Source organism: Mustela nigripes, chromosome 10 (assembly GCF_022355385.1).
Source record: "Mustela nigripes isolate SB6536 chromosome 10, MUSNIG.SB6536, whole genome shotgun sequence".
NCBI classification, from domain to species: domain Eukaryota; kingdom Metazoa; phylum Chordata; class Mammalia; order Carnivora; family Mustelidae; genus Mustela; species Mustela nigripes.
This window is the reverse complement of record NC_081566.1, coordinates 23515609-23538387: the sequence shown is the minus strand read 5'-3', so window position 1 is coordinate 23538387 and position 22779 is coordinate 23515609. Positions and strand designations below refer to the sequence as shown.

The 22779-nt window shown below is 35.5% G+C and overlaps 1 protein-coding gene across 2 annotated transcripts in view; it reads left to right on the top strand.

The window, feature by feature from the left end:
• The window catches only part of RALGPS2 (Ral GEF with PH domain and SH3 binding motif 2), a 156276-nt gene that overhangs the window by 114284 nt on the left and 19213 nt on the right, over positions 1-22779 (top strand). Inside the window, exons 9-16 of one of the 2 annotated variants that reach the window (XM_059412825.1) lie at positions 4919-5056; positions 6043-6133; positions 10412-10479; positions 12797-12932; positions 13712-13863; positions 17326-17380; positions 19793-19870; positions 21429-21534. In XM_059412825.1, coding sequence (XP_059268808.1) covers positions 4919-5056; positions 6043-6133; positions 10412-10479; positions 12797-12932; positions 13712-13863; positions 17326-17380; positions 19793-19870; positions 21429-21534 — 824 coding nt within the window. The remainder of the gene's footprint in view (positions 1-4918; positions 5057-6042; positions 6134-10411; positions 10480-12796; positions 12933-13711; positions 13864-17325; positions 17381-19792; positions 19871-21428; positions 21535-22779) is intronic. The other variant, XM_059412826.1, reaches the window with a different exon arrangement.

Sequence of the window (22779 nt, the reverse complement as noted above, 5' to 3'; positions counted from 1 at the left end):
ACTCCCTGCTGGCTCTGTGGATTTAGAAAAGTCTAGAGAGAGAATTAGTAACTGTTCAGTACTGACTGTGCTATTATATTTCATTAAACTCAGAAGTGTTGATTAAGTAGCTCAATAGCTAATGAAACAAAAATTGGGGCATCTTAACTGATTTGGTACTTCACTACTAAGTAGTGGAACTGGGGTTTGAATCTAATTCCAAAGCATTGTGCCATACTGTCTCTCCTTGGATTCTATAATTACTGATTGCTGCTTCTAGGTAAAATTTTGCAGGGCTTCTAATTTTTATATATACCATGTACTTCCCCCCCCCCCTTGCTGCCTTAGCTTGAGCTGTTTTTTCTTTCTGTCAAACCACATTGTTTATTTAAAGTCAGCCCAGTTTCTACCTCTTTGACAGAATTGTTTCTTTAAATTCTGTGACATATATAGGTATACCAGGGGTTGCAAACTCAAGGTGTACAAAGACAAATGCTCACAAGAATAGGACAAGTAATGTAAATAAGTGAAATAAACCAGAAGTAAAGTAACAAAGGAAAATGAGTTAGGACAAACCGGCATCTTTAATTTAAGGTTAATACGGTGGGATCTGCACCCTTCTCAGCTGTGCCTCGTTATTGCCAGATCTTCCCATTTCTTAGGAAGAGAAAGTCACTTAGATATTTCCTATGATATTTCCTGGTTTTAAAAACATTGGGACAGAGGGAATGCCACCTTTTAGGCTCTGATATATGTTATATAATGCATTACTTGATCATTTAATATTACTTGATCCTCTTGTATTCACTAATAACCTAATGTGGGAGAAAATACAAGATAGTAAGTTTCTCCTGAACTGTTTTACTTGAGTAGTTTTGAATTTTTCTAACTTCAACAATTAGTAATATCTCTAACCAAGGTAAGAAGTTGGGATGTCATGTATTTTGAGACCAATAATGATTAGTTTGGCATGTCAAATTGAAAATTAAAGATTTCAGTTCTAAAAAGAGATTTGAAAAGTCATTGGCAATTAGGTGATGGTTGAGGCTACAGAAGTAAGATAATCCAGGAAAGGAACATGCAGAGTGAGATTAATGACAGAACCATGGAGAACACCAGTTTCTAGGGAACATGAAGAAGAAGAAGAATTGGCCGGGGGTGGGGGGGGGGGGGGGGGTAGGAAGGTCCAAGCCATTGGAGCCAGTAAAGCCTCAAAGAACAAAGGGAATAATAAAAGTACTGAGACACTAAAGAACCACAGGAGACCAAAAGAAGATTTAATAATGAGCAGGTCCCTTATACCTTTGTCAGAGTAAATTTCAACAAGATACAGATTTCAGACTGTATTTTTTTTAGAGATTTTATTCATTTATTTGAGAAAGAGTGCACGAGCAGGGGGAAGAGCAGAGCATGAGGGAGAAGCGGAAGAAGCAGACTCCCTGCTTAGCAGAGAGCCCAGTACAGGACTCAATCCTAGGATACTAGGATCATGACCTGAACTGAAGACAGGTATTCGACCAACTGAGCCACCAGGTACCCCAGATTTCAGACTATATAGTAGGTTGAAAAGTGGATTAAATTTAACTGCCAAGTGGATTGGTTTCCACAATATATTAAGAACTTAGAAATCAGTAAGAAAAAAAAAATCCAAGGAAAAAATGGATAAAAGACATTTCATAGAAATATAAATATGTAACCTCATTACCAATCAAGAAAAGGAAAATTAGAACACAGTGAGATAATATTTTATACTAATAAGATTGGCAGAAGTCAAGAAGACTGATAATATCAAGTGTTAGCACAAGAGTGGATTAGTAGAAACTTAAATGCTATCAGTGGTAGTGTGAATTGATAAAGCTTTAAAAACCAGTGGAGGGGCGCCTGGGTGGCTCAGTGGGTTAAAGCCTCTGCCTTCTGCTCAGGTCATAATCCCAGGATTCTGGGATTGAGCCCCACATCAGGCTCTCTGCTTGGCAGGGAGCCTGCTTACCCACCCACCCCCCACCACCTGCCTCTCTGCCTACTTGTGATCTCTGTCAAATAAATAAACAAAATCTTAAAAAAAATAAACAGTGTGAAGCTGAACATTAATAAACCATATAAATGCCATATATATAATATAATATGAGATATATCCTAGGAAAATTCTTGTACATGTGTCCCAGGAGATACTTACAAGAATGTCAGCAGCAACTTGCAGGGAGAGAAGAAGTAACTTAAAAGTATCAAATAAGTAAGTAAATTGTGATACAGTTACATGTTAATATCTTCTCAGTCTAAGGAATTACTGCTGCATTTAGCAACACAGATAACTCCTGGAAACAAAATGGTGAGACACAGCAATCACAGAAGGCCCTATTTTTTTTTTTTTTTAAGATTTTATTTATTTATCTGACAGCGAGAGATCACAAGTAGGCAGAGAGAGAGGAAGGGAAGGAAGCAGGCTCCCTGCCGAGCAGAGAGCCCGATGCGGGACTCAATCCCAGGACCCTGAGATCATGACCTGAGCCGAAGGCAGCAGCTTAACCCACTGAGCCACCCAGGCGCCCCACAGAAGGCCCTATTTTTAAAAATTTAACAAACACCTATAAATTACTTACTGTGTACCTGTGTTTACGAATGTTATCATTGAATTTAACCATAAGCAAAAGTAAATATATTGTACAGGGATACAGACAGATGTCTTGGGAAAAACAAAACGAGGGAATAATTTTAAGTTTTGGAGTAGTGGTTAGTTACCTCTGGATGGGGAGGCAGGGAGATGATACAAGGAATGAACAGCACATGTAATGTTCTACTTCTTAACCTGCCTGGTCATTCACCGGTATCACATTGCTTGATAACAACCAACATTACATGAGTTAGAGTATACTTTTTAAAATGGTAAAATCATGATTCTTAAACAAATACAAAATGAATACATGTCATGATTCTATTTAAATCATTAAATTTTTAAGGGGATCAGGAGGATACTGCAACCATTTCAGGAGAGAATTCAAAGTACCACACCTACCATATAGTCAAGAATGCTACGATAAATTTATACATAGTTGCAGAACTGGTCAACATCCGTAGAACATTAATCATTTACATTTTATGTAAATGTTATGTTTATGAACATAAGGCATTGGCATTTTTATGGACAGGAGTTTGTATTATTACTAGTTTTCAAAAACTTACGGAGTTTGTTAGATAGCTCAGAAAGTCCGGAAGAATACACTGGAGATAGGATGCCTGGTTTGTTTTTTGTTTGTTTGTTTGTTTGTTTTTTGCCTATTTCAGAGACTGTCGTAATTTTTCCTGACTCGTGAACTTTTATATGTGTCAAATATTTCATTAAAAAGAGACAAAGGATTAAATAAGTGGAGGGATCTCTATTTCTCTTTCAAGCTGTTTGTTATAGCAAAAGGGACAGGGGTCCTGTCCAGAGAAGGAATCAGATGTGACCAAAGAGTTACCTTGATTTTGTTTTCTTCAAGAGAGGAGGTGTAAATGTAGGCCTCTGCTCTTCTCTGGAAAGGAGCCCACGGCGGGTGAGGAGGCTGCCGTGATCACACTCAGAATCACAGTGGAGAGGAAAAAGGGATTCTTCTTCCTCTGAGATTGAAGGAAAAGCAGCTAAGCTAAAGATTCATTTGAAGTCATTAAAAAAGAAGTTGAGAGTCTCTAAAGTAAAGGAAGTATTTATGATAGATGGCATCAAGAGTACCTTTAAGACTTCCTGAATGGAAAAAGAATGAATAGGATGAGTAAAAGGATTGCCAGCCCAAGATTTTAGGTTGTTTTAAGCACCTGTTGTCAAAACACTGCACAAGATTTTCATGTTCTTAGAGTGCAAGATAGTGCAGCTGCCTTAAATGAGTTTATAGTCATGAGCAGATAAGATATAGAGTTTAAACAGATTATAAAGTCATAAAAATTACCAAGTGAATGGTATTACAGATACTGTATGAATTTATAACAGCGGGTAGTGGAGAAGCTAGGGTACAGGTATATACTCTGAGATCCAGCTCTGTTACTAACAGTTCACATGGCATTAGTCTGTCAATATCTGTGGACCTCGGATTCTTCATCTGTAAAAGGGGGGCTTTCCTTTCTTGGAGTCTGTGAGAAAACTAAAAAACAGTTGACACTGACCTAGATATTAAATAAAATTGAGATGGGCAGAGATAAGTCTTGGAAATAGTCAAGATGAAAGAAACAGGATGAAAAAAGAACACAGGGCTTTTTTGGAAGTCAGTGTATGTGGTATATAGGTGGTTTTTTCAGAGTCCGTGAAATGTGCAGTGATGAGGTAAAAAGTAGGAAAGTGTATTTTTCTCTTCAACTATAGTTGTCTTTCTTACACACTTTACATGTGTCGCCTTACATATCTAGAACTGGTAAAACCAAGTTATATTTGGAGGTTATTTTGTTTGCACAGAGAAATGGGGCAGTGGGGTTGCAGTGGGGGAAAGAGTTTCAGTTTGTAGTCACATGCAGTTTCAGAAATCCAACTGTCTATCTTCAGAACAAGACAGTACACAAATACTTCATGTCTAATGCCGTGGGAACTGCTATAAAGTTCATCGGGAGCACCTGGCTAGCTCAGTTGGTAGAACACTTGACTCTTGATCTCGGGGTTGTGAGTTCGAGTACCCCACGTTGGGTGTAGGGATTATAAGTAAATAAACTTTAAAATAGAAATAAAAACAAGATACCCTCATAAGAGAACATTTACAAAAATATTATTTATGTATCTGACCCCAAATCCATGGAAACCTATGCCTCAGTGATTATGATTTAGCAAGGCTGTGGTGTATTAACAATAAATCCTAAATACAGCATATATTTAAATGTAGTGATGAACTAGGTTTTGGGGTTTTTTCTTTTTCTTACTTTTATCATGCTCTTCCAAACTACAAGTAAGAAAACACTCATTTATCTCATTTTGTTTCAGGTATCTATTTATCAGATTTAACATATATTGATTCAGCATACCCATCAACCGGCAGCATTCTAGAAAATGAGCAAAGGTCAAATTTGATGAATAACATCCTTCGAATAATTTCTGATTTACAGCAGTCCTGTGAATATGGTACGTTTCTGGGGAGTAATACTACATCATTATGCTGTGTTTCTTTTGACTCATTTATCTGAATTGATAGCCATTGTTTGCACAGCAGGGAACATTATCCTACTATAAAGGAAAATAATGATTGTTTAATATTTAGCATCCTGTTTGATACCTTGCTTTTAAGGAGTTGAAGTATTTCATATTTAAAATTTTGTTTTATCTTTTTTCTTCTGTAGCAACTTTGCTAACATAATTTATAAGATTATTTTCTGTTATCTTCATCTCATTTGATATTCCTGGTTACAGAAAAAGTTCTTACATTTTTCAGTTTGGGAAGGGACTAAGACCTATGATCCTTGTAACAGTTGACTGGCTTTCTTAAGTTCATCATTAAATAAATAACCAATTTTTTGTTCAAGAGTATTTAATGGGAAAACATGTAGAAAGAGCTTACACAAGCCCAGATAATGAGAAAAATGTTGTATTTTTTTTCTCATTTTTTATGGTGTTTGGATGCTTTCAGCTTGGTAGGGAATAAAGATAACCATTACTGGTATATATTTTTAAAATGTTAAACAATGAGTTTACATTATCCAATTTATTTAAAATAGATTTGTTTTAAAGTTATTTTATGTGCATGTGTATACTTCTAAGAAAACCTTAAAAACTTCTGAAAAGTATATGTGGGGAGGACATTTATCAAATATGTGGGATTTGGTAAATGGAGCTATTTGTTGTTGTTGTTGTTTTCTTAATACAATCTGAAGAGAAACCAGAGTATGTTTGGTGTTTTGTTTTGTTTTTTAATCTGTACAAACAGCATGCAACTGTAATTTTTTAAATTACCATCAGTTTTACATTAAATAAAATCTACCTCAGTAGTCTCCTCCTAGAGTTTTGGTGCCATGCAGCCTTAATTTTTCTTAAGTATGTATTTCTTAAATTAACTTTTAAAATTCTGGTTAAGATATACTGCGTCAGATAATTATTTATCACATTTTGCCTAGATATCCCCATGTTGCCTCATGTTCAAAAATACCTGAACTCCGTTCAGTATATAGAAGAACTACAGAAGTTTGTGGAAGATGATAATTACAAGTAGGTTGGATCTTCAGAAGTGGTTTAACTTTGATCTGTGTTCTATCTACCCTTTCGTCCCCATGTGTTTAAACATCTGAATTTTATATCATATCATGCAAATGCCTAATCCCAGTTTACAGTGCTTATGATAAAGGTATTTGTATACATTCTTTATTTTATGGTTTGTTTGTTTGTTTTTTTTTTAAAGATTTTATTTGTTGATTTGACAGAGAGAGACTCAGTGAGAGAGGGAACACCAGCAGGGAGTGTGGGCGAGGGAGAAGCAGGCTTCCCGCTGAGCAGGGAGCCTGATGGGGAGCTCGATTCCAGGACCCTGGGATCATGACCTGAGCTGAAGGCAGACACTTAACGACTAGGCCACCCTGGCACCCTTATGTATTTCTTAAGCACTTGGTATGATTGAGACAATTTACAAATACCTCATCTGTTCTTTTGTTTAAAAGTGTTTCACTTTTCTCAAGTTGTTGAGAGCTGATCTTTGATAGTTCCAGTGTAAATGTCTTCCTTTCTTTATATTCAAGCACTGAATGTTTTTGGAAATTTATCTTATAATAGATTGAAAAAATAATGAAACCCTCTATAAATAGGAAAATTATTCCTTTTCTAATGGTAATTTTTGGACACATCTTTGAATTTGTTTTCAATTGTTTTTATGGATTGAGACAATATTGAACCTTTCTACCTCTAGGGTAGAGGCATATGTCCAGTACCACACTTACCCTTTTCTCTGTTATACCAAGTCCTTTATTAAGGGTTTCAGAAATCACTTTTAAAATACAGCTGCCCATTTCCTTCTTTTTAACATCTGCAGTTCTGCCCAAGGTAGGAAGGATTTTTACATTTTAAGCCTTTTTATTTTCAGTGACTACTGTACCTCTTAACTGCCAGGTTTTGGGGGTTTTTCGTTTTTTTTTTTTTTTTTTTTTCAAAAGATGGAAGGACAAAGAGCTTATATCTCTTGAGGCTTCTGATGCTTCTTGTAACTTCATTTGTTAATTTCAAATAAGAAGTTTTTGCTTAGCTTTATTATGCAAATTAGTCCCGAGCTTTCATTTTTCTTTGTGTCTTTTACAGATTTTTTTCCAATAGATTCCAAATAAACTTCATACTTATACATACTTTAAAAGCTTACAAAGTGAGAGACTAGGTTATTTTTCATTATTAATGCATTATATAAAAATTTTCTTGTATGATGTGATTATCAACTGCCTTGTTCCATTAAGTTTCAACAGTTTTCAGTGAAGAAAGTACCAATAAAAGGCTACAAATTCTGGAAAATAACTAGAAATAAATTCTCTTCAAAGATTAAAGCTCTAGATAATATATATTTAAATGTATCTAAAATTTTATTAATGTTTAAAAACACCTTTATTGGGGCACCTGGGTGGCTCAGTCAGTCAGGCATCTCCCTTCAGCTCAGGTCACGATCACAAGATCCTGAGATTGAGTCTCCTGTCAGGCTGCCTCCTCAGCGGGGACCCTGCTTCTTCTCCCCCTCCTTCTGCTCCCCCTGCTTGTGCTCTCTGTCTCTCTCTGTCAAGTAGATAAATAAGAATCTTTAAAAAAATAAAAATTAAAACACCTTTACTGCCATCTTCTCCCCGTACCATAATATTACCACTTTATATTTCTATATCAATTTTTATTTTATAAAATAGTTCATCTGAAAATGTCTGAGGTCAGTGGCTCAGCTTTTCAAGGCTGCAGTTTTTTCATAGATTTGTTGTCGCCCTGGGTTAGGGGCTTCTTGGATTTGATGGTCTGTATCTTATATTTACCACTATTTCTTCCATCTTAGCTATGATCACTGGCATAGCACAAAACACTCATGTTTTGTCTAGTGAGATATCTTAAACTCAAAATATGATTAAATAGTTGTTAAAAATTTCTATATCTGGCTCAAACTTGTTGAATTTAAAAGAAGTTAAAGTATTCAATAGTGAAGCCTAAGAAATTATTGTACAGTTATAGAGGGTGGTAAATTTTTATTTACTGTGGTGAAAGTAAAAGTGTTTAGTTAGGCTAATTCTTACTTTGTTAAAAAGATATAGTAGCCAATGAAGCCATTAAGTAGCTTTAACTGTCAGTATACTGATGTGAGATACCCTCATTTTTGTAGGAAAGCTAATGCTGTTGTACTGATTTCTGTTTCCATGAGTGGTTAGAACCAGAATGGCCTTCCCATTACAGTCATTTTAACAAATAGTTATTAAGCATTTGCCGTAGGTGAGTTTTTTGTGCTACTTGCCAGGATTACAAAAACAAAATCTTGTTCTTGCCCTTAAGAAGCTCATCTCATACAGAACACATCCACAAGACAGATGATGACAAAGCAGTGCAGACATTACTGTGATAGATGACATATGCTTGGGATGTCTTGGGAACATAGATCTGGGGGGGAGACCTAACTCAGCTGTAAGTGGGAAAAATGAGGGAAAAAGAACATGAATGGTTTCAGGAGACAGTGTCACCTGAGGCTTATTAATCTTAACAGGTGAGTAAATGGTATCTCCATGTAAGGAGTGAGGAAAAGTGTTCCAGGGGATGGAAGGATCAGAGGATTAGGGTGGGAAGCAGTGTTTTTGCTTTGGGGAATGCTCAGTCACTTGGCAGTATTGGGGCATCAGATGGGAGACTGAATAAGACAGTTTTTTAAAGATGCAGTTGTGTTTCAGGAACCTTCTAATTCAGTATGCTGAAAGTCAGCATTTTAAGATAAGAGCCATTAAAATGATTAGAAAAAATGGTTTTTCTGATGAGAGATTTAAATAAAAATGACACCTTTGGTATCCAAGGCCTCTGTTTTTTTGGTAGCTTCATCTATCTATAGGGAACCAGTATAGACACTACAAATTAATGCATGGGTTGTTTTTTTTTAAGATTTTATTTATTTATTTGACAGAGATCACAAGTAGGCAGAGAGAGAGGGAGGAAGCAGGCTCCCCGCTGAGCAGAGAGCCCGATGTGGGGCTCAATCCCAGGTCCCAGAGATCATGACCTGAGCTGAAGTCAGAGGCTTTAACCCACTGAGCCACCCAGGCGCCCCTAGTGTGTGTTTTTTAATCAGGATGGAAATCTTCCACAGTTCCTCCATTTTAATACGAACATAATCTCTTTTCTCGGTGAACCAGCATCACTGTTCCTGAATGGTGTTTTGATGATGACACATAGACACCCAACCTCTGACTTGACTGCTGTGCTTTAAGATGCTTCTGCTTTTTGTACTCCTGGCAGCGGCGTGACTCACCCATACCTTCCTCTCTGTTCCTTTCAGCTGCAGTGAGGTTATCAAGGAAGTAATAAGTTGAGAACCTATAATAGATTTATCATGATGAGTATCACTTGTATTGTACAATTTCATTGGAAAAAACCCAGTTGGTAGAATGCTTTTTTTTTAAGTATTAATATTTAGACAAATACTTAGTAATAATGGGCTTTGTGGGCTATACCAAAGTATTTTCTACAACTGCTGTATTATCCTGTTTCTTGAAATGGCATCTACTGATAGGAGTCATAATCTCTTTTTGATGTGGAACTCAAAACTGGATATATTATCCTAAATGGAACTTATGTTATCAGCTAATAATCTTTGACTTAAGGACAGGGATTTACCAGGAATTTTGCAAATAACTTTTTTATTATTAAAGATCTTTGAAGGAGCGCCTGGGTGGCTCAGTGGGATAAAGCCTCTGCCTTCAGCTCAGGTTGTGATCTCAGGGTCCTGGGATTGACCCCATATTGGGCCCTCTACTCCGCAGGGAGCCTGCTTTCCCCTCTCTCTGCCTGCTTGTGATCTCTGTCAAATGAATGGATAAAATACTAAAAAAAAAAGTTGAATTAGTTATTTTGGGGGATGTTTTGGAAATTTTCAGTGCTACAGAAGCCATTTGTTCATCCAGTAACAATTCTAGAAGTAATTTGTGTAATACATGAAAATTCCTGAATTTAAGTGTCACGTATCAATATAACTTAAAGTTAAATCACTTTTTAGTCATTTATCAAATATTTTTAAATGTGTTGAACCATTTAGTTTGGGGGAGATTTTTCTGTTTTTAAATATAACTTTTTAATTTCTCTGCCTAATATTTCTAAGAATAACCATAAGATTTGCTTTGTATGAAAGAAATAAGAGATTTACTATTATTAAGGATTGCTCTTGAAAAATTTATAGCTGAGATTGTTATTAAAATGCTTTGTTTTTTGTGAGGAAATACGTAATTTTAATATTGTCAAATGTTAATCATTTTATGTGTTTTGTTTATTTTTAATATTCAGGCTTTCATTAAAGATAGAACCAGGGACAAGCACGCCACGCTCTGCTGCTTCGAGAGAAGATTTAGTAGGTTAGTGCATAGTTTTTTCGGATTACTGAATAACAAATCAGATAACCTAATAAGAAATAATATGCTCAAAAAAAAAAGAAATAATATGCTCCAATGTAAATAAATACTTAGCACATTTTATAATGCATGCAAAAATTTATTTTTGGTATTAAAATATATCACTTTGGGTTTTTTTGTTTTTTAATTAAGAAGTTCCTTGGAGTTTATAGTAATGTACAAAAAAACAAACTAATCAAGGAAAATACATACAACAAACAAAAAAACAAGTGTTTATAAATACCTGTTCTTTTTTTATTAAGAATACACTATCCTGGTCAGTGAAGGTTGATGACATTAAAATTTTCTGTGGTTTGAGTGGAAATTTTTATTAACATGAATAATTATGGAAATCAGTTTTAGTAACATTTTAGCAATTTCACTCTAATACTGGGCCAGGTACAAAAAATAATAAAAAATAGTCACAATCCCGTAATTCACCTATTGCATTATAATGGGGATAATATATGTGTACCACACATAATTAAAAATCTAAAATTAGGGAGAATTGTTCATTGTTTGAGAAATTTTTTTTCCAAGATTTTATTTATTTATTTGAGAGATACCACAAGTAGGCAGAGAGGCAGTAGAGGGGTGGGGGGGGTGGCAGTGGGAAGTAGGCTCCCCACTGAGCAGAGAGCCCAATGCAGGTCTTTATCGCAGGACCCTCGGATCATGACCTGAGCTGAAGGCAGAGGCTTTCACCCACTGAGCCACCCAGGTGCCCTGTTTAAGAAAGTATTAATAAGTACCTTTTTTGAAATTTTAAATGCAGACTTTGGCACTAAACTTCATATTAGATACCCTGTAAGTATTTGGAGGCCCATTCAATAAGGTGTGTAGGAAGCAAGGGGACAAGTCATGATGATACCTAGGGGGAAAGTATATTAAAAGCAGTGGAAAACATGGCAGTCTGAATCCCTCACATTTGCTTTTGTTTTCTTTGTTAAAATGATATTTTGCAAATCTTTATACTTTTCAAGTTCCGGTTTTTTAACTCACATAAGTCTGAAGGGTGTCAAAATAGATTGAAATTCCAGGGCGCCTGGGTGGCTCAGTGGGTTAAGCTGCTGCCTTCGGCTCAGGTCATGATCTCAGGGTCCTGGGATCGAGTCCCGCATCAGGCTCTCTGCTCAGCAGGGAGTCTGCTTCCTCCTCTCTCTCTCTCTGCCTGCCTCTCTGCCTACTTGGGATCTCTCTCTGTCAGATAAATAAATAAAATCTTAAAAAAAAAAAAAAAAAACCTTAAAAAAAAAAAAAAAGAAATTCCAACTTGAATGCTTGACCTGCCCCACATGCTCTTTCTCCAAGAAGAAGTTAAAACTAAGAGAAGCGCTGTGTAAAATTAAATGAGCACTGAACTGGGACTCCTCTGTGTGATTACTTCCAGGCTTAATCTATGATTGTGATATTCTGGGCCCATCTCTTCTAATTCTGCTTCTTCCTCTTGAAAAGAGGCAAATACTAATACTGCCTGCTTAGTGCAATAAGATAGAAATTAACAGATTTTGTATGTTTTGGATTTTGGGTTTTAAGACTCAGAAAGCAAATATTTTTTTTAAAATATTTATTTTATTTTATAATAAATAAAATATTTATTTTATTTATTTATTTATAATAAATAAATATTTATAATAAATAAAATATTTATTTATTTTATTTTATTTAAATTATTTATTTGACAGACAGCGATCCCAGGTAGGCAGAGAGGCAGGCAGTATCGGGGGTACGGGGAGGTAAGCAGGCTTCCCGCTGAGCAGAGAGCCTGATGCGGGGCTCCATCCCAGGACCCTGAGATCATGACTTGGGCCTAAGGCAGAGGCTTAAACCGCTGATCCACCCAGGCACCCCAGAAAGCAAATATTTTTTTTTAATTTTTTATTTTTTATAAACATATATTTTTATCCCCAGGGGTACAGGTCTGTGAATCACCAGGTTTACACACTTCACAGTACTCACCAAAGCACATACCCTCCCCAATGTCCATAATCCCACCCCCTTCTCCCAAACCCCCTCCCCCCAGCAACCCTCAGTTTGTTTTGTGAGATTAAGAGTCACTTATGGTTTGTCTCCCTCCCAATCCCATCCTGAGAAAGCAAATATTTTAATGTTCAGTCAATTAAATAGATTTAACTGTATCATTATCTTAAAATTTAAATCACATTTTATATTTTCTATCAAGGGATTAAAAAGAAAATCTTTTTGAAACAATCTGAAAATTTTCTCTCCCTGTGTGTCTCTCTCTGTCTCTGTCTCTTTCTCTTTTGCATTTAACCTCTAGGTCCTGAAGTAGGAGCATCTCCACAGAGTGGGAGAAAAAGCATGGCAGCTGAAGGAGCCTTGCTTCCACAGACGCCACCGTCCCCTCGGAACCTGATTCCACATGGACACAGGAAGTGCCATAGCTTGGGCTATAAGTCAGCATTTTTCATTTAATCTTTCAGATTTTTAAGTTGTTTCCAGTTGAATTTGTTTTCTCTATGTTTTATTAGTTAAATACAGTTTTATTTGTAGAACAATAGTTTTTTCCTGGTTTAGTAAAATACCTTGTTTGCCTAGAAGCGTTTAGTTCTTCTTTTACCTTAATTTGGAAATAAGCTTTTCCCAACAGTGCCTACATTTGGGGGAATAAATGAGCTATATTACAGAGTATCATCATAAATAAAATGAGGAAAGCAATTGCCCATTCTCCTTTTAAATTACAACTTTTATATCAAAACAGTCATTGCTTGTCTTAAAGTAGGTCACCATAAGTAAAGGTGTATAAAAATTACTCCTTTCATTCTTAAATATAATGAAAAGGAAACTGATCTTTTGTTAAGTCGTTACCTTTGCAAGATTGTTTACTCAAAATGGGGCCCATAGTTTACCTTTGCCATAATTTTTGTGAAAGTTTAATAGCTGTTTCCCAGAAGTGAATGTGGAACTATTTTTTAATGGACCCAAGACTCAAGATGAAATTAAAATATTATCTGTTACATAAGATAGGGCCTGGCCTGGTTTCCTAAAATATTTTCCTTAAACTGTTAATTTTAGGCTTTTATGGGAATATCTATGTGATAGCTTAGCATGAGAATTCAAGTCAGTTTAGGATAGCAGGTAAATGTTCTATATCTTGAATCTTTAAGAGTATTTTTATATCCTGAATTAACCAACAATAATAAAATATATGAAAAATACTTCTCTTTGTTTCCAGTTTCATTCATAAAATGAACACAGCAGAGTTTAAGAGTGCAACATTCCCAAATGCAGGGCCAAGACATCTACTAGATGACAGCGTCATGGAGCCCCACGCACCATCTCGTGGCCAAGCAGAAAGTTCTACTCTTTCTAGTGGAATATCAATAGGTGAGAAATACTTCTCTGAGAGGATTACAATGTATAAAAATGAGATTCTTAATAAAACATTTGGAAAAGAGTCACTAATCCTAACATACATAGAGAAACTTTGATAAAAGCGAAGTAGCAGGGGCCCCTGGGTGGCTCAGTGGGTTAAGCCTCTGCCTTCAGCTCGGGTCATGCTCAGGGTCCTGGGATCAAGCCCCTCATCAGGCTCTCTGCTCAGCAGGGAGTCTGCTTCCCTTCCTCTCTCTGCCTGCCTCTCTGCCTACTTATAATCTCTGTCAAATAAATAAATAAAATCTTTTAAAAAAATAATAAAAAAGCAAAGTAGCAGTTAGATATAGGATCATCTTACTAGTACCTACTGAAGTTAATAAAGAAATCATGGTATTTTAAAACACTGCTTGATATTTTTTCTCCAAAAGGGGAGGCATTTGAGGAACGGTGAGAAAAGAAGGTGGGCTGGTTGAATTGGTTGCTTTATGCAGTTTGGTTGTAGGAATGAGAAAAGGGGTAGAGTTGGCATACTCCCAGTTTTTTGGATTAAGCAGTTAGTTAGTTAAATGATGGTACCATTGCCATGATAGAGAAAACCAGAAGAGCAATCGTTTGTAGGTGGTGAGGTATTTGTGAAGGATGACTGAGTTTGAGAAGTTGGGAATCCTATTTCGGACGTGTTTGGTCCACATGGAGCTGTCAGGTAACTGAATATGTGACTTTTGAGCTCAGTGGGTTCGAGTTAGGTCTGTAGATATTAAGTATATCACTATCAAATGCAAGAAAAAAAATGAGGATGGGAGTTGATCAGTGTGCATTTGGCAAGATAGAAGTCATTGGTGACCTTGATAAGACCTGCTTCATAAAATAGTGGCATCAGAGCCCTGATTGGAGTAGACTGGAGAACGAGAAGCCAGGGAATAGAGATAAAGGGGACCAAAAAATTGGGACCATATTGGAAAGGGATGTGAGGTTATGAGGAGAATTTGTTTTTACTTCCTAAACTTTATTTTCTGAATCTTTTAGATGAGCATTATTTCTTTTGATTATTGGAAAAACCTTCCTACTAGGTTTTGTTTGTTTGTTGTTTTTGTTTTTCTTAAGAAGGAACAAGAGGAGGAAAATAGCTTCTCTGATTAAGTGCCTGATTGCTCAAGGGCTAAGCCTATTATTATTAATAGGATCATCTCAGTATTGATGAATAGTCAGTAGAAAGAAATCCTAGAAGAAGGAGTTCATTTTCTTAAATTGACTTGCTTAACCCTTTAAAGTTCCAAACGCAATGAACAAAACTGATTTAGAGCTTTCCAGCACCATTCAGCGATTTTTAAATTCCAAAGTTCCCCCTTTGATAGGTACAAATGATTAAATAATGATAAAATTCACAAAATAGAAAAAAAGTTAGCCACCTCATTACCTTTTCATTAATGCTATAAGCTGTTACTATGCAAATATCAACCTCAACCTGAAAAATAATACATAGTGTAATTTTGCAAAAGAAAGAAGAACTTTCTTCCCATTAAAAATTTGTTACACTATGGAATCTGGCATACCACTTAAACAAAAAAAAATAATTTTTACAATTACATCTCTCAAGTATATATATTTGACTTTTACCCATCATAAAATTTTTTTTAAAGATTTTATTTATTTATTTGACAGAGAGAGAGATCACAGGTAGGCAGAGAGGCAGGCAGAGAGAGATGGGAAAGCAGGCTCCCTGCTGAGCAGAGAGCCAGACATGGGGCTTGATCCCAGGACCCTGAGATCATGACCTGAGCCAAAGGCAGAGGCTTAACCCACTGAGCCACCCAGGCACCACCACCCCCATCATAAATTTTGTAATGATAATTCTTTAGTTTATCTGTGGCTTTTTCACTGATGTTCTTTTGGTTTTCACAAGATAATTATCTCGTTATTTCATTCAGTTACAGTTAGTGTCTCAGTTTGGAGGCCTTTCTTTTAGAACAGGAAAAGACTATTTTAGGGATGCCGCTAACAGTAGAGTATGCAACTCTTGATTTTGGGGTTGTGAGTTTGAGCCCCACTTTGGGTATAGAGATTACTTAAATATAAAAAACTTTTTAAAAAAAGGAAGAGACTATTGTAATTTTGCCTTTGTATTTATTTATTTTTATTGTAAGGCTGTTAAGTGGGTAAACAGTAAAGATTGTTATATCCTTGTTTGTAAATTAGAACATTAGACATAGATATTACCTTGGACAGTTTTTGTTTTAAAGCTCTATATTCTGGAAAGAAAGTAATTTATAACCATAGATGGTAGATGTTACACACACACAGTTTGTAGTTAAGGGTTTTTTCCTTAGCTGTAGCTTTAATCTACAATACTAGTCTGTACTATGGAGATTTTGAGAAAGTACTCTAGCGAAAGTAACCAGTGCTTGGGACAGTGACCTCTAACATTTTCTGATGTGGTATAGAAGTCATAGATAACCTAAAGTGGTCTGGCCCAGCTAAGAGAAGTATATCCACTCTGAGTTTCATGCTTCTAGAAAGACTTACATTTTTCTGCAAATAAGTCATAGTAATTATGATTGAATTTCCAGTGTTTACCATGTAATGCTACAAATCAAAAGATAATCTACAAGACTCTATTCCAGTTTCTCATCTGAACCACACAACCAGAAAATTTTTTCTGTTACTGTTAACTCTGTTCTTCCAAGGATATTATATATATAACTAGCGCCACTCTAAATACATAGATAAGGCATTAATCCATCACCTACAATGTGTACCTTTTAGCACTGGAGTTTGTGTCTCTTACAGAACACTGGTATGAAAGTCTCATAGACAGTTCACTTGATATATAAGAGACAGATTAATCATAAGTTTTGTTGAGAACCAGAATTATCTTTAAAATAACATTTAAATCAGTATAAGTTGTTTTAGACTTTCTAAGTTTATTCCCCTCAGTTTTTTCTTTAGTTAACGTAAAACTTTATATTTTAACTACTATTTTTGGATTGTTACAGCACCTTTTTTTTTTTTTTTTTAATTTAGGGATTCCATCCTCTTCTACCTTGCCTCTGAAGGCAAAATTAAATTTCATTAAGCTTTTTATCCTTAGGATAATAAAAAGTTTTAAAAGGCTTGTAGAGATAAAATAGAGCATGAACCTCTAAGAATTTCTCAACTATATTGGTCTTAAATTTTGACCATATTTTTAAATTTGAAAAATTCTGTGCCTATGGTACATTCCCTAATGGTAAAAAATTGTTTATTAACATCTGTTCTGTGCTATTTTGTTATTTTAGGTAGTCTTAATAAATTCCAACATTCTACAGAATGTGCCTAGCAGCATTAATACTAGAAGGAAGAATTAATATGTGGATGTTCACCCACGAATAACATGACTGTCATTTTAGAAGTACAATTAAAGAATCTATTTTTAAAATACAAGATTATACTGTAATTCCGATGTTTAAAAAATAGAATAACTTTTGATTTTAGGTAGCAGTGATGGTTCTGAACTAAGTGAAGAGACTTCATGGCCTGCTTTTGAAAGGTAAGAATTCTTCATTTGAACTGCTTCAGGTTTAGTTTGTCTTTCTTAAAAGATGTGATCATATGCATTTTAACAGATAATATTTGTTACATATCTGTAAGGGACTATTTATAAGCTTCCGCCTGGTGGCAGAAATTAAAGTTGATATTTAAGTCTTAGCTAATAAATACATGTTTATTTGGTGACTTGATACATACTTGAACTTTAGTGCTTTTAAAATTACAAATCTAAAATCATAATAACCAGTCATAGTCAACTTACCTACTTATGTGTTTAAAATTACTTCTTTAAATTCTGGTTCATTTAAGTAATATTAGGGCATTAAGTAGCGTAGTCTACTTCATTCTCTGCTACCTTGTCAAGGGCAAGAAGACTCAGTGTTAAATTATACTATAAGTAAAGCAGCTTGAAGTTTGAATTTAAATTGACATTACCTCAGAGTATGTACAGAGTGCACGGATTTCTAATGAAATCCTGTAAGGCATGTTCCCTTCTCCTTTCTTTATTGCTTTAAGCTTTAAAAGTTGCCATCTGCCTACTGCTTATACGCTAATATTGATCTTCGAATGTAAGATCTCCTGAAAAATGTAGCCAAACAGTGCAAATAATTTATTTACTAAACATCCATTAGGACTTTTATTTTGTCTTTGACCATTTCAGTTCTTCCATTTTTATATTTACAGGATGCTTGACTCTTGCCAAAATAATTGCTCCCTTTCGTATATAAACTGAGCAGCCTAAGTTTCTAAGCAGCTTTGAGGGCCATATTGAAATTGATGGCGTTGAAAATAATTATCTAACTCTGTATCAGTCACTTTTTTAGTAGAAAACAGTTTTATTGACTATCCATAAATGATACTGGAATTGGTTAATTTCATGCTGTTTAATTGGAATATTATATTCTTATTTTTCTATTACGTGATTAAGATTTTATTTGTAGACCCAGCATTTCAAAGTACTCTTGAGCCTTTCTACTCTAATTATCAGTGTTCCTAAGTCTTACTGTTTTTGAGGGGCCTTAACAACTTGTTTTTGCATACTATTTCTCTTCCAACCTTTGTATTCAGTCTCTTTATTAGGGTTTGCCTGAAACGAGAAAAACACAAGTTGCCTCTGGCATGCTGTCTGTACAAGTGACTTTAGTTCTTTCCCTCCAGGAAGAGCATCATGTGTTGATTATAGAGTATATTGTAATCTTTAGATAAAAAACATTGATTGAAAAAAATCATTCCTCCATTTGCACCAGGATAGTGTTGTATTCAGTAATCTGTTCTCATCCCAGCAGGTTACTTTTGAAGAAAGTATTTAACGGTGTCACCTTCACATCTCAAAACAATGTATTTCTTCTATGACAGATGTTTTACTTTGCAGACATTTGCAGCTAAAAAAAAGTCTGTACTTGTGCCAAGTTTAAATCTGTGGCTTTTGGAATTTTGAGAGCAAATTAATGCTTCCCGGCAAGATTCAGACATGGAATAATAAACAGTAAATAAAGAGCTAGGATTTTTTAAATACTTCTTGTAGAGAGTGAATTCGAAAATAGTTTTCTGAATGTTGAACATATCACTCTCTGTCCTTATTTCCTACAGAGACATCAAATATGTTGCTGTTTAAGTTGCTAAAATGATACTTTTTGTTTTAAATCACATTTATCAACAGTGCAACCTTTGGCTTTTCCCAGGCAAAGAAGTGTTGGTGATTCTGTGTGTGTATGTGTGTGTGTGTGTGTGTGCGCGCGCGCACATGCGCATGTGTGCGTGTGTGTGTCTGTTTATTTCCTTTGTTAAGTATTACATGCCATTTTGGATAAATATTATCTCAAACCATTTATATCATTTATCAGCTTTACCATTTATTTCAGTTGATGTAGAAATAAAATAATGCCTTTTTACTCAGCTTGTCTCTTTTATTAGTTTTTTGGATTTAACGTAAAGGATAGAGAGGAAGATAGAGATGTTTAGGCCACATTAATTTTAAGTTTAGAGCCCACATCGCTTTTAGGTGTCTTCATAGGGACATATCATAAAAATGAGTTATTTATATAGATCCAGATAGCATTTTTAAACTGGAGTCCAAGAACTGGAATAGAAACAAAAGGATTTTTGAAGTATTTTCTAGGTTTTGATAGTGCTGGTTATAAATAACTCTTTAATTATCTTAGCAGATTTGTGAAAGCAAATGTATATAAAAATGTATGGTATATACTAAGACCTGTATTTCTAGAGTCCGTAGTAGAAGAAAACATCTTTTTTTAAATCTGTGCTGCGTGCTTAAAAAAAGAGGAGCAACCACATACTGTCCTTTTGTAGGATTTAGAAAACGGTATTACAGGAAGAAGTTGTTATATTGTTCTAGGTATTGTTGTGAATAAATGCATATGTAATATATACGATTTATAATGGAATCCAACAGGAACAGATTATACCATTCTCTCGGCCCGGTGACACGAGTGGCACGAAATGGCTATCGAAGCCACATGAAGGCCAGCAGGTACAATCCCCCTGCATTCAGGGGTCACAGAACTCCCTTCTGGTGTTGGTGATTGGCTAAATGGGTGTGATCTCACAGTATCTCTGTTCTTTCTCAATTAATTGGCTTAAAAGCTAAAAAAAAATACCCACAAAAGCTTTCTTTCCAAGATTTAATGTAGAGATAAATTTGAACTTTCCTTTCTGATCCACTGAGCCGATTGCAAAATTAATTCCAACTTGGTGGCCTTATAACAGCTGCTGGTTCTTGGATAAGCATTATTCAAAGGCTACTGTCAAAGCATTTACTTGGCCAGTAAGTCTCCAGTTCATCTTTGTTAAGAATTTTCCATATATCCTGCAGGCTCTGAATTTCGATAAGTCTCAGTAAATACTATTTGTGCTTTTCAACTCATTTTGTTCAGTGGGTTTATTAGTTAAACCAGGTCTCTTTCTGTACCATATTAGCTGCAGAAGGAAATGAGACTGTTAGATTGACATGGGCCTGGAGGTTACTGGTAATGGGTAATCAGCTACTTCATAATACAACAAATAAAATAGCCAACTTCAGAAGTAAACTTTCTATCAGTTTGCTGTCTAATCTCTTTGTGTATACCTCCCTGAATATAAATAGCCATAGCATGAAATTTCTAGTGGTCTCGAGGTTTTTAAGTCACTTTGAAGACACCTAAATAATCATAACGGGATAACCTAGCAATCTTCAGTTTTTTTCCCTGTTGTAGGAATTCTGCAGATCATGTCAGATCCCCAGAGAATGACAGATTTTTATTAGTGTGTATGTTTTAATTGACTTGTAGAAGTTAACTGTTGTTTTAAATACAGGACCTTAAGGCAGTTGGGGAAAGATATTTAAATGTTTAGTTATTCTGTGATGGTTTTCTTAAGATCAATGAAAAGGAAATCTTGAGTTTTGGAATTATTCCTTTCTTGGAGATCTGTTAGGCTATAATCAAACACTTATTCATTGAGAGCATTTAAATGTCATTACAACTTAACTGCAGTACACTCGTTTTTTAAATATGTTGTTATTACCTATACTGCTTCTCTCACCTGTTTTAGAATTAAAATTAAGCATGGGTTTTCTTTTTCCTTTCTTTCCTTTTGGAACTTACGCTCTTTTTGTTTTGGATTTTTTATGCCTGAATACTTTTTAACAAAAAGAATCCTCACCTTTCCTACCAGGACTTAAAAGTTTCTAATGGGAAAAAATGTTTACAGCAGTGATGCAAATGGGGCATGTTAAGAAGAAGAAAAAGTCTTAAATCCTTGATTTAATCTTCACTAAAGTGAATCACTCTATTCTTTCTAAATTACATTTGTTAAAATATGTAATAAAGTGTGTTTTTTAACCATCTGCTGACTTTAATAACTTCCTGATTAAGCTTTTGTGACAGCTTATAAATTTTAGATCAGTAAGCCTTTATAATTGTGTCTTCTAATGCCAAGTACAGTAACAAGGTTTTAAAATTAAGAGTAATTACTTTGCAGTTAAGTACCTACTTTGTAACTACTATACACAAAAGGTTGTACATGTTCTTTTTTTCATTCCATTATTATAGTTCTGCAGAATCAGAGGATTTGGCAGTGCATTTATATCCAGGAGCTGTTACTATTCAAGGTGTTCTCAGGAGAAAAACTTTGTTAAAAGAAGGCAAAAAGCCTACGGTAAGATCTTGATGTATTATATTTTAACATATCTCTAAAAATAAGCAAACATAGAGGACCCTAAAAAATATGAAAACAATGAAATAAAACCAGATGTATAGTACATTTGAAATAATTGGAAATCGCATTTTCCTCACCGGGTTTCTTAATTTAGACTTCAGTTAGATCATACTTTGAGGGTGTACTCCTCCCCATCCCTTAATACAGTTCTTACACAAAACCACTTCTCGGAGAACCTTGAAAGTATATGCTGTTATGAAATATTTTAGTAATAAGTTTAGGAAAGATAAAGAATAGAGAGTAACAACCCCCCAATGTGGAATGCAACCAGTTTTGTTTTGTCAGTCCTAAGTCATTTATTTAAATCTCTGTAATGCAGTTTCATTTTCCTTCATGAAACCCAGAGAGTAAATGTCCTCCAAAACTTCATTCTGTTTTTTTTTTAAACGATAAAAGTTTAGTGGCCCAGAGCCTTTTGTAGATAACTTAGAAGCTTCTTCTTTCCCAGTAGCAGCAAGCAGTTTGACTGCTAACGAAAGAAGACTTCTTTTTTTTTTTCCTTTTCTCAAATAATAGTATAATTTATCTGTTCTGGAATAAAAACTTCATTGTGTATCCAGACTTAACACTTTTGAAGATATGAGAGCTTCTTCAAATGTAACAGTGGTTTATATCTAAGCAGTCTGATTTTGCTGCTTACATCACAGTAAACCTCAGGCACACATAGTCGAGAAGCTACACGAGGCCAGCTAGGAAAAACTAGGAGGAGTGTGTCAGCTGGGGCATTATGACGCTGTTGTGTACTAGATGCTGGAAACAGAGCAGCAAACAAGATGAGGCCACGCGCCTGCCTTGTGCAAGTGACATTCCAACGAGACAGAAAGTAAGACCGTGAAATAAGGGGATGGGATGGCAAGTGAGAGGGTGAGGAGAAGCTGAATGCGCAGGCGAGCCAGCCACATGAGGATCCCGAGTTAGGCAGCGAGAAGGCCTGTGGCCCTGAGGCACAGCAAGTGGAGGAGACGAAGTCAGAGAGGACAGTCGGGGTTGCTTGATGAGGTATTAGGTGTGGTGTATGGGAGAGAGCATGGAGGTGAAGGTGGTATCAGGGTTGGGGGCCAGTAAGTCTTGGCTACGTAAAACTATGTGTTTTAAGTATAGAAGTGGAGACGTCAGTTTGTCTCTAAAAAGTACAGTTTTTTAGAAGTTCTGTCGGAGATGGTGGCCAGAGACGGAGATTTGAGT